The sequence below is a fragment of the Carassius gibelio genome, chromosome B18, assembly GCF_023724105.1.
Source record: "Carassius gibelio isolate Cgi1373 ecotype wild population from Czech Republic chromosome B18, carGib1.2-hapl.c, whole genome shotgun sequence".
NCBI lineage: Eukaryota > Metazoa > Chordata > Actinopteri > Cypriniformes > Cyprinidae > Carassius > Carassius gibelio.
This window is the reverse complement of record NC_068413.1, coordinates 18,181,685-18,194,449: the sequence shown is the minus strand read 5'-3', so window position 1 is coordinate 18,194,449 and position 12,765 is coordinate 18,181,685. Positions and strand designations below refer to the sequence as shown.

The following is a 12,765-nucleotide window of genomic DNA, read 5'->3' as shown; positions in this document are numbered from 1 at the left end:
GGCACCCCCTGGCTGTTCATTAGCACCAATGACAGTGAATTAATCTTGTATCATCATTAGTTCTCTTTCACCTTCATGACTCCCTCAAAGAATAAACAGTCACTCAGATAATGTCAGATCAACCGGCCGTTGTGTGCTCAACTTTATCTCTGACGTTTTTTTCCTGTTTCCTGCAAAAGAAACATTTAGACCCAAATGTAAAGTTGCAAATGGCAATCTGACCTGTACTGTGTATTTAAAGCAGCCCTGACCTTATCTTTGTTTGTGTGTGTGTTTGGAGAAGGTGGGTGGAGGGAGGGGGCATCGGTGACATCACTATCAGGGAGGATCCGAATGGACAGGAAAGTCAATTAGAGTTTAACTGAGTTTACCAGCTGGTAAGAGAGAGAGAGAGAGAGAGAGAGAGAGAGAGAGAGAGCGAGGGAGGAAAAAGGGGAGGAGAGCACAAAAGAGAAGTACAGACAGATTGAGAGAGGAAGGGAGAAAGTCAGCTACAAAGCCAGAGGAACAGGAGGGAATTTGGCCGGCAACAAACTTCCAATTCTTCCTCTATCATCCATTTCATTGTCCTGTGCTCCTGTGCTCCCCTGGACCTGGCAGAACAGCGGCGTCTGGTCAGCCACAGGGAAGCCGGTGGATGTTTTTTAAGAGCACACTTCTCTGACTCTCAGAAGAGGATGAGTGCTTGAGGACAAGCTGGAGAGGCTGACGTTATTCCAGAGGTACATTCACTTACCCAGGAGAGACAGACAGCGTCTACTCCATCCTCAGGAGCGAATGAGAGGAGAGGGTCTGTAACGCTGGAGCTTAAGGACAAACCATGGACTCTGCACACCTCCCACTTCACCTGGACGTGAGTACCAACCTCCGTCGCAGAACACCTTGACACTTCCAACATCAGTTGTGTCCTGTGCCACGGGAAAATCTAATGACAAGTACTTGTGTAGAACATCGGAACTTTTTTTAATCAAGACAAACTGACTTTGAGAAGCAAAGTGGTGTAAGAAAATTTGAAAATAACTCCAGAATTAAGTTTCACGAGTTCACATCTACGTATATTAATACCGTAAGTTTATGCGTATTTGGCGTGCTGTCCGGGTGGAGGGCTCCGAGCTCGGGATGTGGCCCGAACCCAGAGTACTCCCCCCGGTTGTGGTAAGAGTAGATGGATCTATAAGTGAGGAGAAATGGGGTGGAGGAGGGATGCTGAAACTGTCAATGAACAGAGATAGGTTCTGCTGTTATTTATACCTTGTCATGAGTTGATTACTGATTGGTCTCCACTTGTGTTAATCAGGTTAATGAACTGCGACTGTTCCTCCCGAACTTTGTTATAAAACAGCATTTATTTTATTACCTTTTTGTATAACACAAAGGCACAGATAATATAAACTTTACTGAGGTGTTTGCTTTGAGTTTTATCTCACAGAATTTTACTTCACGGGTCAATTGATCTTGATTTAAGGATAATGGAAAACAAGACAATATGTACAGTATAAAAGTGATTTAGATTATTATAATCCACAGTGTGTGACTCAAATCTTAAATCGTCAAACAACCACCCATTCCTTACCAATCTGTCTTCTCCATGCTAAAAATTCACGTTACTCACCAAACCCAATGACAGATTCATAGTGGAGATGCATCCTCAGAACATGTTAAATGGGCAGGTCAATGTTTCCACCAAAGGCAAAAAGCAGACAATGTTCTGTGAAAGACTTGCCTTGCCTTGCTGGAGCATGCACACAAAACTACTGTGGAGAGTAGATCCTTGCTGTCCAGGGCTGGCAGAGAGCTGAATATATGCTTTTGGCTTGTGGGATAAAATGTATAGCAAAGCCCTTTGATAACTGGATAAATCATAAAGACACAATCTGGCAGAAAGAGGAAGTTGTGATATGCGATGTGTCTTTTCAGAGCTTACAAAATGGGATGTTACAATGTTGTGTTAACTCATTTAGATCCATCTGCATTTGCCAGACGATAATACAACATTGCCTGAGGGTTTCAGGGCCGTCGAATAGGTCAAATTGATAACAGATTGTTACGTGGGGGTCAGGGGAGGATTCTGGGAGGAAATGTCTTGTCTGGTCTACTCATCCTTGGAGACCACTTTAGTCTGTTCTTAGCTTGAACCTTTGGCAAGCTGCATAGAAAGTGTGTCTATGTTCCTATAACTGTATCAGTTCTGGAGTGTTTTTCAGTCTGTAACAGTGGGGTTCGTGTGTATTTGTGTACAAACACACGAGGTCACAGAGGATTGTTCCACTGAATGTTATGGGGCAAAATCTGAGGTCTGAGCTGCTGTCATTATCTCTTAATCGTCCAGCTGAGATAAATTACAGTTTGATGCTAATATACTCCAATAAATCTACTCCTGCAGGCTACCTGCAATACTATTCTGATGATTTCATGTCTTTAACGCAGCAGAACAGAGGCACAGCTCTAACATTTGTGACTTCTTGTATGCCTTGGGGACTCAATATATAAGCCCCATTTCCAGCGCAGGAACTTTCTCCCAGGAACTAGGGACACTGTGTGTTTCCAGCACAGGAACCAGGATCTAAATAAAGTTCAGGGTAAAACTTCGCCGCGAGGTTATACTTTTTTAAAGATCAGGAACTTTCGGGGATGGGACTTGGTCACTGAACACACTGATTGGTTGAGTTCAAGAATTGTATTCCAACCACCATTTATTCACATATTTTTTTTAAATATTACTGTTAATGTGTCATGAAATTGAAAACTCAAAAACTCAAGTTTATTTATAAAGACAACACCTGATTGAAAATGTGCGCCGCTGAATATGGAGATGTGAGCTCCACGCGATCAGCGGGCGTTCAGTGCTCATATATCCCAGTGAGAGCAGCCACAACTCGCCATTTTCAACTGAGGTGTTTTTCCATTTGCAGAATTACCATTTGCATTTGCATCGTCCTTTCTCAAGGAGTTCTCACTCCCGAGTCGAACTCGCAAAGTCTGAAATTTGCGTAGGCATACTTGGTATTGAGAAACGCGTGCAGACCATCATCAGACTAGCCTAATCTTCACGGTACAGACAGCAATACACCTGTGGGGAAAAAAGTTCCTGGGACAAATTGTTCCAGGTAATTTCGGTGGAAAAGCGGCTATAGTGTGGGTAATTTTTGCATATGAAAATTTAGAGTATTTCATGCTTAAGAGTGTTCCTTCAAGAACAAAATGGTTGTGGGGGGGGGGGGCAGGGCTGGGGAGAAGTAGCCTAGGGAATGAAGGAAAGGAAGAACAACAGGAAAGGAGAGTGGAGGGAATGGGGTATGGAGTGAAATGTGAAACATGAAGACAGCGGTGGAGGATAAATCAGCAACAAGCAGAGGCACCATGACCCCCACGGCCCTACACTGCTGACTTCTTAGTAAATCTGAAAAGGCGAAACATAAGAGAGAGAGAGAGAGAGAGAGAGAGAGAGAGAGAGAGAGAGAGAACGTGCTTTTCCTAGAACAAATTAACAATATATCAATTCTGGAAGTCATGCTTTACAGGAAGAGAACTGATAAGAAGAATAAAAATGAAGGGGGGTTGGAAAGAAAGCTGAAAGAGATAAGTGGATTGAAAAAAAAAAACCCTGCCCTCCATTCTGAGGTCGACAGGCCATGTAGCTCTGGTAATGGCACGAGTCTGGCTGACCTTTTCTCTGCTTGTGTCACCTCCTGCCGTCTGTTCTGGGGTCTAAAAAACGCCTCTTTCCGCCCCTTCTGTCTGATTACTGCTCTCCTCCTGTAGAGGAAGTGATTACATGTTGAATCCAATCGCAACAGAAACCATAACACGTAGTCGGCCCAAATGCATGGGGGAGGGAATGTGGGGAAGACAGAAGCGAAGGAGTCTGAATGAAGGTTTATTGGCGAGGCAGTATTCAAGACAAGAGAACAGCTCCATCTGGAAGCTACACCTCTGAGAGCTCCCACTGGGCGGAACAATCGAGTGGATGGGTAAAAGCCACTTAATCTACTTTACTGCCGGATGATGTGGGCGTGGGGGACTGTCTTATTCTATGTGTCCTCTGAGGATTCAGCTGGAGTTTGGTGAATGAGTGCGAACGAGATGGAGGGGACGTAGAGGACAGCGGGAGGATGGTATACATCCTCTTTTCCAGTGCGTTTAACACCTGCAGTTGAGGGTAATCCAAGACTCCCAAAGGAGACACTGCTCAGCAAGTCCTGACTTGAGCACATTCTACATCAAAAGACTATTTAGTTTGTCTCAGATGTAAGTGTTCCTGACCTGTGAGACCACCCAGAACCTTGTAGAGGCATATTCTAAGCTAAATACAAGATAAGCTCTATATAGGCCACCATTTAGACTAATCCCTCAGTATGTAAGAACAGACTGTGTGATGACCATTGTTAAATAAGAAAATAAATCCAAGCATACAATGGATGCCCCATCGACTTTAAAATCGACTGTAATTCAATTTCAGCTGAAGCTGTTGATAGAATTACATTTAACCCCAAATATTCTTTTAACAGTGTTTCTATCAAAGCTCTCCAATGACCTCTTCAACACCTCTCATGAACTCTACCAAAGTACATATTTGTAAAGAACCCATTAAAGGCTTATGCTGACTTAGAGTTGAGACCAATGGGAAGGATAATTCAATACAGTAAGCTTTGAGATTTTGTCACTAATGGATGACAGCTTGCAATAATTAGCTGTTACTGAAAGGAAGGAGATCTAAGTGCTGGAGGGTCTAAGTGTTTCTGTGCCAATCCGTCCTTTTAGGTATTTTTTTTTTCATGTAGAACTCTTGCATTGCAGTTACGTACACAGGGCCCAAATTTGGGCTATACATGTTATATATTAAACATGTCAAATCCAGTTCATAAAATGTATGACTGTTTCCTCTTTTATTTATTTATTCTGCAGAGGATATCAATGAGTACATAGATAAAAGTGCTATCAAAATTATTCACAAATATGTATAGACTAGGATAAATGTCTATAAACCATGGCAATTTTAAACCTCTCACTCTCAAATTACTTTTGAAAGGTGATTTACTTTAGATTGAGTGCTACCATAAACATCAGTGTGCTGATACAAACTTTAAACCTTTAGCCTAGTGATTATTTTCAAACAGCTGTTTTAGACACAAATGACAATGAGTCATTTTCTCTGGGTCACTGGCAAAGTCAACAAACGGCAAATTTCAAATCTACTTTCATCATACTCTGAACATTATAATCATTTAAGAATGATCATGTGCCTCATGAGCATCCTATAATAAGTCACGCCACATAATGTAGTGCAACATAGTCTAGAAGAAGGATATATAAATTTGCAAGCAAGTTTGCATGCTTTTCAAGAACACAGTGCACCAATGCTCTAACTCCTGGGTTATTCTCATTTGTCAGTTAAATCAACTCAAGAGACACAGGGTTAATGAATTAGTCTAACAGGCCCATTGTAGACCTCTAAATCAAACAGCACACACCATAATCTCTGTTAAACTACTTCAGTTCCCTAATGACACTGTTTCTACGATTACGGTATCCAACACAACAAATACCAGTAAATCAACAACAAAAACACAGAGCGATAGTTTCTTACCACTCTATGCAACAAACCAGACTATTAGTGTTAAATCAGCCAACATATGAGGCAAAACAAAGACACATGGCTTAACGGCTAAAGCTTAAAATATGGTTAAATGCAACACTAATTGGGACAAGAAATACATTATGAAAATGATTTCTTGTGACTTACAGGAATAAAACACCATCAATTAATGGAATAGTTCACCCAAAAATACAAGTTCTATCATTGTGCCATTCCAAACCTATATGACGGCTTTTATCCATTCAAAATAGCAATGAAAAACAAACTTTTTTTAAATGTCTCACAATGACTCGTCTTTTTGTCGTTCTGCAGGTCCAACATGTTCCCTGCTAGCCTACTGGTTCTGATGATCCTGCTGCTACCTCATGTCTCATCAGGTCAACAGGAGGGTCCCAGTCAGAAACATGAAAACCTTGGTAGTCCTCTGGAACCTAGCTTGGCCCATACCATTCAAAACCTCCTGCTGACCCGCTTGGGTCTACAGTCACACTCCAACCCCAGTACAGAGGCACAGGTGCCCCAGTATCTTCTAGACCTGTATCGGTTCCACACTCAACAGTACCATCTCGTTGAAGACCCAGAGTTTAGCTTCCCATCCCAGCATGTGCAAGGAGCCAACACAATCCGATGCTTTCACCACACAGGTATGAGCAGCTATTGCACTAGGTCATAGGAACACAGATTCCCTTGGCAGTCATAAAAAGGCTAAATTTACCATAAACGCAGCACAGAGACATGTGGAAGTCAATTAGCCTGCCTTAGGTGCCAGGATGCCCACTGAAAACGCTACCAATGGATATAACATTCTGATATTTTTCACTCAAGTATTGGCATCAGCGTAGACATCTTGGAACAAGTTAAGAAGGACGAGGCTTATTTTCATAAGTGTTCCTAGCAAATTATGTGCAATTATTATTTAGTTGGACAATTATGCCATTACCCAGAGAGCAAGTGTTTGAACATGATGGAAAGAAAGATTTTTACAGCTAGAACTTTGTCTCTCCTTTTTCTCGTCTAGATTCTACAGTCCTGAGTGTTCCAGAAGAGCAGAAAACGACAGGGGACAGCATTCACATTGGCTTCAATCTGTCCTCCATTCCGTTAGAAGAGAGTGTGGTGTCGGCAGAGCTCCGTTTCCTGCACGAAGGATCAAGTGAAGACTCAACTCACGTGGTCAGCCTTTATCTTTCCAACAACGACCCTGCATCAAAGCCCACACTGATCCATTCTCGCCGACTTACTAGAGATCAAAAGACGGCAGAACTCTGGGAAACCTTTCCCCTGGATGGAGAAGTGTTTCAGAATCTATCTGAGAGGTCAGGGAGCCTGTCTTTCATTCTGGACATTATTGCTGACAATAACAGCAGCCTTTACAAAGAGAGACATCTGCGGGTTCGCAGGTCCACTGGGCAAGATGAGCACAGCTGGGCAAAGCAGAGGCCGTTGCTGGTAACTTACAGTCACGATGGCCGCAGCGAGCCATTTATGCCCCTTAAAAAGCAGACCCCTGCTGGCAGACGAGGCAGGGGCAGATGGACCAGAGGCAGGTTTAAGGGTGATAGGGGTCAGGGCTCTGACACAGGTTGGCGGGTGGGATGGAATGAAAGGCGGGTGAAACGACATGGTGGGAGGGCTGCCAAGCTCAAACGGCTCTCCCGTTCTCGCTGCCGTCGACACCCGCTGTATGTGGACTTCAAAGATGTAGGCTGGAATAAATGGATCGTGGCCCCATCCGGTTACGATGCTTTCTTTTGCCTCGGAGAGTGCCGCTTCCCACTGGCTGACCATATGAATTCATCTAGCCATGCTATGGTGCAAACGCTGGTCAACTCCGTAAACGGGGCTGTCCCGCGGGCCTGCTGTGTGCCAACGGCCCTTAGCCCCATCGCCCTCCTTTACCTGGACCAGGAGGAACGTGTGGTTCTGAAAAACTATCAAGACATGGTGGTGGAGGGCTGCGGCTGTCGATAGCCAAATTCTCATGGAATAGATAGGAAGGGTGGACTGGAAAAATAGGACTGAAAGCAAATTCAAAAATAAAGCATGGTAAAACTGTCATACTAAAAACATAAGCACCTACTTATAGTCCTCTGGAACCCAGCTTTGACTTCTTGTGTCCAATGAAGCATTGTATTTGTGTGAACAATGACCCTTAGAAGCACTCAGTCCCAACTTGATGTGTCTGTCTTATGTATGTATTAGACTCCAGCTTTCGGTCTTGTAGGTGTCCAGTAGCGACAGTATGTTATTGTTGTTGTGTCCTTCCTGCTCCTGTTTTGTGCGTCTTTCCCTCATAATCATTAAGTCATTGACAACTCAAAGGGACCAAGAAGTGACCGTGGACTCTTATTGAGCATTTGGCGCTGGACAGACTTAAACCTGAGGAGAGACAATAAGAAAACTGAAAGAAACTTCAAAGTGTGCACTGTGACAGAGACTATAACTGATTACAGGGCACTTCTCCTTGTGAGCTATTTAAAAATCACGACACCAAGAAATTATGATGTTATTGTATGAATGTGTTAGTGCTATTATTTATGGTGACCTGTTTTTTTTTTTATGTATGGTGCAGCCCAAAGAAAAGTTTAATATACAAATACTTCTGTGGTAGTAAAGTAAATCTAATTTAAGAATGCATATATATATATATATATATATAAAATGTAATATTTAATCTTGACAAATACTGCAGATATAGAAGTACCACAACGCCTTATAGATCCATTTAAAGCCAGTTAAAACTGGTGTTACTTATCTATTATTTGTAAAAACAAAAGCACTGAATCATGGCAGCTTTATATTGGCATTAACTGAGCTATGAAGGAAATTTCATTACAATTGAAGCTTTGTGAAACAAAGAAACTTGCCTAAACATTCCACAGTGCCAAATGTTATGGTATGTGCCATAGGTGTGCAAGCTTGCTAAGTGGTATTATACATAACTTTGTCTCTATTGTCATCATGTAGTTATCACACAAGTGTTGACCAAACTGTTTGTATTTATAGACAACAGGTAAAAAGAAAAAAATGTCAGATCTTATTCTGATGTTCTGCCATGAATAGCTGATTATATTTTAGTGTGATGCTTTACGTGCAGTTTAATTAAACAAAAAGCCTTGAGAATGTCTGACATTGTCTGGAGCCATTGTGAAATGTGTAATAATAAAGAGCAAACTAATCAGGCAGTTCTCATTATCTCAATCTTTGATTTCTTTTTCCAGAATTGATTTCCTAACATTTTAATTTGAAAAAATACAGAGTAGTTAACATGACATAAATAAATACAATCTTTAATCAGTCTTTTTTTGTGCGCTTTAGAACACTAGCTAGACCAGCTTAAGCTAGTTACGTTTAGGAAGGTACTGTCATTTCAGGATGGAAGGAAGTTATCTGATGGAAAGGATCTGAAGTGACAGGAAGAGACTTTCACACACTCTAAACTGTCTGCATAAGTTTATCAGCTCTCATTATAGATTCTTTCTCGACATCTGTTTTTCATCCTCCTGAGGATTTTGGACCCAGTCTGCAGCAGTCTTGATGTTCATTCATCTCATAGTAAATGAGAGGAGCTTCAGTATTCTCAGTTCCTTAAGCCTTTGGAGACAGAAATGATAGATATTGAAAATGACTGTACAGATAGCTCATTAGTGTTGCATTTATCTTTTACAGTGTGTGTGTGAGAGAGAGGGGTCCAGATCAGACTTACATTTTGTACTGGAACAGATGTAAAAAGTTCCACATCATCAAAAAGAACATGTGAAATACTATATGAAACATCTTAAGTAACACTAAAGTAGAGACCTGCACCTCCGCGGGAGTACCGCAGGAGCCAACGCAACAGGATACGGCACAGGACAACAACACTTGATGGGCGAGTGCATGTGTGGGCGGGAAAAGACTTGTGTTTGCGGGATGCGGGAGAAAAACTTATTTTTGGGACTCACGAAATAGAAATTATCTGAACGTAAAGTGTCCAAAACATATATATTTTTATTTATCTGTTGCACAAAGGCAAAAAGATCAACTAATATTAACATTAAATTGATTCACATGTGCAAGCTAGGCATCGTTTCTATTTACAACATGTGTTTAAAGGGTTGCGCAACTTAGCCAATCATAGACTCACCTGTTGATTTCTGGAATGCAATGGTCAATCAAGAATCGACTCAAATTGCATGCTCACAAAACCTCTCTTTTTGACACATGAAGTGTAGACAGACTGTGAAAGATGCAATATGCAAATATTCAATATATTTATTGTGAGCTTATTTCTGAGCTTTATGAGATTATGAGAGGTTTTTGAGGGCGGTAGCTGGACCAGATAAGATATATTACTGCGGGAGTGGGCGGAATGGAAAAATCACCCCATGTGGGTCTCTACATTGTGCAGGTCTCCACATACTTACAGGAATATGACCTTCGACCTCGGATGTCTTCCTCCCCATTCCCATATCTCAGTTTGCCATCACAAACAGAGCTTATCTTGCCAGGTGTGAGGGTCGGGCTGGCCTATGAACTGAACTGCAGTGGCCTTGACATATTTACATGTATACTGCACATTCTCACAACCATTAATCAACAATGAGACCCATACAGCATCCATGGGAAAGCATGGATTATGTTCATAAAAGAAAATTAATTTCTATGGCATTCAAGTCCAATTAATGTGCACTTAATGCTTTCTAACTACAGGCATTTTTTTAGTTTGTCTTTCATCTCTGCCTCCCTAAAAATCTTTCATAAACTCAACTGTCAACACCCAATTTATAATAGCCTAATTAGTCCCCTTAAAAATTAGGCCTCTGTGATTATGTGATCTTTCTTTTCATGTTTACTGTAAACAACAGCTGCTGATTACTCAGGAACCCACAGGCAGTGACAAGGCCTCAGCGTAAGCCAGGACAAAGAGAATGAAGCTGTATTCAAACAGTTGTGCTTGAAGTCTCCACTTGTCTAGACATAATGTTGTTGAGCAACACTCCAGTTTCACAAAGTAATACTGTTTGAAAAAGAACAGAACAGGATACAACGTTCTGTTATGTTTAAAGCTGCATTCAGTAGTTTGGTGCTAATGTAACAAATATTACACATCAAGAAATAAACTGTTTTTGTGATTTGAAGAGCGATCTGAATGGTGAACACAGTTTTCTTTTATATACATATATATATATATATATATATATATATATATATATATATATATATATATATACATATATATATATATATATATATATATATATATATATATATGTATATATATATATATATATATATATATATATATATATATATGTATATATATATATATATATATATATATTATTATGTATGGTGCAGGTCACCCCTTTTAATGTATTTCGCCAAGCTGAAATAAAGTGACCCATGTTGTTTCATTAAACGTCAAAGAGAATACTCAGAAAGTGAAAATTAGATACTGGAACATACTTATCGTTGGGCTATTCGCTAATGATTGTATGGATGAAAAAGCAGAAACATCTTGAACAAAGAAGACTCACAATTACAAAAACTATTGCAAAAATGAGTACAGCATCATTATCATTTGATCCAGAGCAGTGGTGCCTAAGTTGCTGATTCACATTGATAGATGGCAGTGCAGAGCCAAAAAAAACTGGTACATGGAAATGGTACATAGTTAACAAAAAAATAAATAAAAATTACAGTGATGCTAATGCTAGCCAAGAGACTGTTAAATGCATCTTTGAAAATATTAGGCTACTCAACAATGGGAAGTTTATTCACACCAACACATAATGAACTACCAACTATGATTTTAGCCTCAAAAATATTATATTCTAAAACGACACATCTTCATCAAGAAATTTCAGACACCAGTCTACAAAGATTTTATCTCACTGGTCGGTGAGGTTTCTTTTTTTTTCCCCAAGCAAACTAAAAAAAGAAAAGTGCATGTTGTGGTTGTGTTTTTCACCATTTTTGAGGGTGTATCTTTTTCCTATTTTAAAGATTTGAAAAGGTGTGAAAAGGTCTCTAGACATTCTGTCTGAGATCTATGGTAAATCAACTCTGAAAGGTGTCCATTGGGTCCCCTCATGAACGACAAGTTGAAAAACAACCCAGACATCTTTTCTTCCATTTAGTCCCACCTTTCCAAGTAGTCTGCAACGTGTCAAAACCACAATTGGCCTGGGTATGAACTTAAAGGTTATGAACAGAATTAATAGGTGTGAGGTGCTCATTTTCAACCTTTTACAGAGGCGATGTTCCCATTTATTTCATCAAAGGCCATCCTCTTTACTTTCCAAGTATAGGTCAAACTACATTTATTGCCAACCATTTTAGCTGACAGGATTCATAGCTTCGTCATTTAGCAATGCAGTTTAGTTAATTACCACATTTCAAATGACACCAAAGGTCTATATAATTCTAAGTAGGCTACTCTATGTAATGTTACCCTCTTACACCTGATTCATAATAACTTCATATATACATTTTTTTTCATAAGAAACATTTTGAAAGACACTGTTTTTTTTTTTTTTTTCTCTGTGTTCAGTTACAGCAGGGTTGTCCAATCTTGTTCCTGGAGGGTCACTGACCTGCAGAGTTAAGCCAAAGCCCCTTGAAAGCAAGCTTGCAACCTTTTTGCAAAAAATCATCGCGGCTAATGATAGTGCTGCGGCCATAGATATGTGCATAGGCAGTACAGAGAAAAAGGAGACCAGATTCCTTTGTATGATTGGCTGAAATGTCTTACATGATCAAAGTTAGCCATTACACTTTTTTTAGTGGTCATTAATACAGACCCTCTTATCTCCCAATAATAAGACTTTGGACGCACTAGACTGTGTCTGAAAACTGGAAAATGCTGCCTTTGAAGAACACATTTCAAGATATTTCAAGGTAGGCACATTCAGATTCAAAGTTAGTTTCACTTCCTGTCTCCTGAGATGCCTTCTTCTGCTTGGTTTTTGAAGGCAGCACAGATGTGTCCTTTGCTGCGTTTGGATTATATTCCATAATCCTGTGCATTCCATTCCAAGATGGTTGAGCTAAAATAATACAAAATTGACGTCTGAAAGTTGTGTTTGGTGGTGAGTTTGCATCTAAATGTATGTTTCTGAACTTTTTGCACTTCTGATGTTATTTCTTGTCTTTCCACAGTTGAAACACTGATTAAACGATTACAT

At 40.3% G+C, this 12,765-nt stretch overlaps 1 protein-coding gene across 1 annotated transcript; it reads left to right on the top strand.

Annotated features, from left to right (window-relative positions):
* The first annotated feature begins 408 nt into the window (after positions 1-408).
* LOC127977836 (bone morphogenetic protein 2-like) lies at positions 409-8,781 on the top strand. The gene is made up of 3 exons (XM_052582992.1): positions 409-853; positions 5,909-6,240; positions 6,615-8,781. The coding sequence occupies exons 2-3, from the start codon at positions 5,916-5,918 to the stop codon at positions 7,565-7,567; spliced, it is 1,278 nt and encodes a 425-aa protein (XP_052438952.1). The 5' UTR covers positions 409-853; positions 5,909-5,915; the 3' UTR covers positions 7,568-8,781.
* Positions 8,782-12,765: the final 3,984 nt, after the last annotated feature.

What these genes read in the sequence shown, in the direction of transcription:
- LOC127977836 (XM_052582992.1), top strand. Translation starts at nt 5,916, where the DNA reads ATGTTCCCTGCTAGCCTACTGGTTCTGATGATCCTGCTGCTACCTCAT. An exon ending in CCGATGCTTTCACCACACAG is followed by an intron (nt 6,241 to 6,614) that starts GTATGAGCAGCT and finishes TTTCTCGTCTAG; the next exon opens with ATTCTACAGTCCTGAGTGTT.